Raw genomic sequence first — 3,212 nt, forward strand, 5'->3', positions numbered from 1 at the left:
TGGAAAGTGAGAAAGCCCCCTCCCATGGGAGACGGCCACACCACAATCCCTTCTCCTCCATTCTCCTTTCAGACTCTTGGGCACACATGCACACATGCCCACTGTGTTTTTCAAGCTGCTGGGTCCAGGACTCGAACAATAAAGTCGGCTGTGTGGAATCCAGCCACCTTAATCACCACACCACTGGCTAGCCCAGAGCATCACATATTCTTGTAAAGCCTTCAGGATTCGATGACGCCCTCTCCCCACCCCCAGCTTATCTAATCCTCGTGCCCTCCACCTGTTAATACTATACATAGTCGGATTTAGTCTCCACTTTCTTAACAATGTCACCATAGGAGCCAAATCTCAACGTGTGAATTTTGAGGGGACACATTCAAACCATAGTACCTCCTAAAGGCAAAATAAAGAGATTGGTATATACTGGATCATCGAAAAAGTCATGACATGGGACCAGCAGTTGGCATAATGGCTATGTTGCTGGACTCCCATGTAGTTGACCACGGTTCAAGTCCCGGACCTGGTGGCCTACGGTTTGAGTACCGGACCGGTGGCTTAAACTCACGCCAGGCGCGTGTGCGTGAGTGCCCAAGATCCTGAGAGAATGGAGGAGAAGGGATTGTGGTGTGGCCATCTCCCCTTGGGGGTGATTTCTCGTGTTCTGTCTCTCTGTCTCTCTTGTCTTTCTGTCGAGCGCATGTGCCCTATAGCAAAAATCTCTCAAAAAAACAAAAAGTCATGATGTATTTTTTTCTTTGTTTCTATGCAAAAATGTGTCATGACTTTCCCAATGACCTAATGTTTGGTGATTAGTTACACACAGGTCTTGCATAGTTCGGGGGCAGCAGACTCCAGTGCCCGGAGGGGTCAGGCTGGTGAGGTGAGGATGGGTGTGCCTAGGGCAGGTGGGAGGCTGGGGGAGCAGGAACACACACCCTGCCAAGAGCCATTGAATTCAGTTTTCTAGAAATTTCTAACTAACTGCCTAACAAACAAATGGGCAGAGCCCTCTGGCCTGGTGTGGACAGCTAGCCCCTAGCAGAGAGCAATAACATAGGAGGGGAATGCAGGAAAATTGTGAAAATTTGGGCCAGCAGGTAGCATAGGGTTTAAGGTGTTGGACTCCCGCATGTTCGACCATGGTTCAAGTCCTGGACCCGGCCGCCTGAACTCATGCCGGATGCATGTGTGTGCATGACCAAAATCCCAAGAGGAGACTGGAGAAGGGGTTGTGGCGTGGCCATCCCTCCTTGAGGGTGATTTCTCTCTTTCTATGTCTCTCAGGTGAGTGCACATGTCCTATAGCAAAAATCTCACGGAAAAAAAATTGTGAAAATGGAATTAAAGTATGAGTATTTTGTTGCCCAAATAGAAAATTAAGAATTAAAAAAAAAAAAAAGAAAGAATTTTAAAAAATTAGGAATCCATGCCTAAGATTTTTATATAGGTCAAGGAGAGGATTGGGGGTTCCTCCTGATTTTAGGTTTGGACATTAGGGTCTAGACTTTTCCCTGGGAGGCCCATTTCCAGACTAGGACTCTCGGTCAGACAGCTGCTGCGAGGGGTGGGGTGGGGGCAGCTTCTCCTGAGGAGATCGGACCTCCACTCGCCTTTCACAATGAACTTCTCCCAGATGTGAGACCCAGAGTGCAAACAGAGCTCCAGGGGTCCCAAACCAGACAGCGCGGTAGCCAGAAAGACGCCCTGAAAGACGGTCTCGTTCTACGTGTCCAGACGGGGGTGCAGCCTGGGGCTGGCCGGGGCTGAGCTTGCAGCCTGAGTGCACCCCACCCCCCGCTCTCCAGGGAAGACAGAAAACACTTTTAAAAAGAAAACAACACCAAGGCTGGCTCCGTGGCCTAGTGGTTAAGGGAGCAGATCCCACATGCTGACCCCACTGTTCAAGACCTGGACCCGCAGCTTGAAAAACACTCCAGACGCACGTATGTGTGAGCCCAAAATCTGGACAGGATGGAGAAATGGATTAGGGATTGTGACATGACCACATTCCATTGTGGGGGTGCTTTTTTCTCTCCCTCTGTCTCTCTCTGGCAAGTGCATGCATCTCTGGAAATTAAAAAGAAAGAAAGAAAGAAAGAAAGAAAGAAAGAAAGAAAGAAAGAAAGAAAGAAAGAAAGAAGGAAGGAAGGAAGGAAGAAGGAAGGAAGGAAGGAAGGAAGGAAGAAAGCAAGGAAGGAAGGAAGGAAGGAAGGAAAGAAAGAAAGAAAGAAAGAAAGAAAGAAAGAAAGAAAGAAAGAAAGAAAGAAAGAGGAAAAAAAGACCTGTTTCACTCCCCAGAACCGAGGAATCTACAAAATTGCACAACAAGAGTAATTCGTTCGGGCTGCGGTCCTGCCAGCACTGCCGTCCCGCTGAGCCGGCTCGGGCTTCCCACCCCAGCGCTGTGACCCGCGTGGTTGGTTCTACGCCCCTCAGCCGTGGCCATTGGTTTCTGTGGCAGGAAGAAATGAACACGGAGGACGTTGGGAAAGCTGCGGGAGGACGTCCCATACGCACCGCGATGGCCAGGGTGACGGCGTCCAGTTCCAGCTTGCCCAGGTGGCCGCAGAACACGGAGCTCACGAAACTGATCAGGAACACCATCAGCTGGGCTAGGAACTGCAAGAGAGGGCCGCAGAGGCCCGTGAGGGCTGGCCGCCGCGGCCACCTCAGGGAGAAGCGATCAAGCCCGCTTACAGCCAGCCTCTGCCACCTCCGCAGGCAAACATGCAATTTCCGGGGGCTTCCTGGAATGTTCAAATGTTGGTCGCCCAGTCGCGACGTGGGAGGCCCAGGGTCGCTTCCTGGCCCAACCTAACAGGCCCAGCTAACCGAGAGGGTGGCAGAGCAAATCACAGCCCAGAAAGACCCTGCCCCAAATTGGTCTCTTAGGGCCGGCAGGTGGCGTGGTAGTTAAGGTACGGGACTCCCACATGGCCGACCGTGGTTGGAGCTCCAGACCCGGTGACTTGTAAGTCACTCTGGGTGTGTGTATGCATACCCCAATTCCCAAGAGGAGAATGGAGGAGAAGGGACTATGGTGTGGCCATTCCCCCAGGGGATGATTTCTCATTTTCCCTCTTTCTGTGTCACCAGCGAGTGCTCGCACCCTATAGCAAACATCCAAAAAAAATTGTTTTTAAATCAATCTCTCTTGGGCTGGCTCTGTAGCATGCTGGTTAAGGCAGCAGATCCCACATGGCCAACCATGG

The 3,212-nt window shown here is 51.1% G+C and overlaps 1 protein-coding gene across 3 annotated transcripts in view; it reads right to left on the reverse strand.

The window, feature by feature from the left end:
- The window catches only part of LOC102469154 (multidrug and toxin extrusion protein 1), a gene marked incomplete at its 5' end in the record, with an annotated part of 47,289 nt that extends 44,670 nt beyond the window's left edge, over positions 1 to 2,619 (reverse strand). For all 3 annotated transcript variants that reach the window (XM_014589611.2, XM_027773704.1, XM_014589612.2), the window contains 1 exon segment: positions 2,518 to 2,619. In XM_014589611.2, coding sequence (XP_014445097.1) covers positions 2,518 to 2,619 — 102 coding nt within the window.
- Positions 2,620 to 3,212: the final 593 nt, after the last annotated feature.

Source organism: Tupaia chinensis, unplaced genomic scaffold, assembly GCF_000334495.1.
Source record: "Tupaia chinensis unplaced genomic scaffold, TupChi_1.0 Scaffold000365_1, whole genome shotgun sequence".
Taxonomy (NCBI): Eukaryota; Metazoa; Chordata; class Mammalia; order Scandentia; family Tupaiidae; genus Tupaia; species Tupaia belangeri.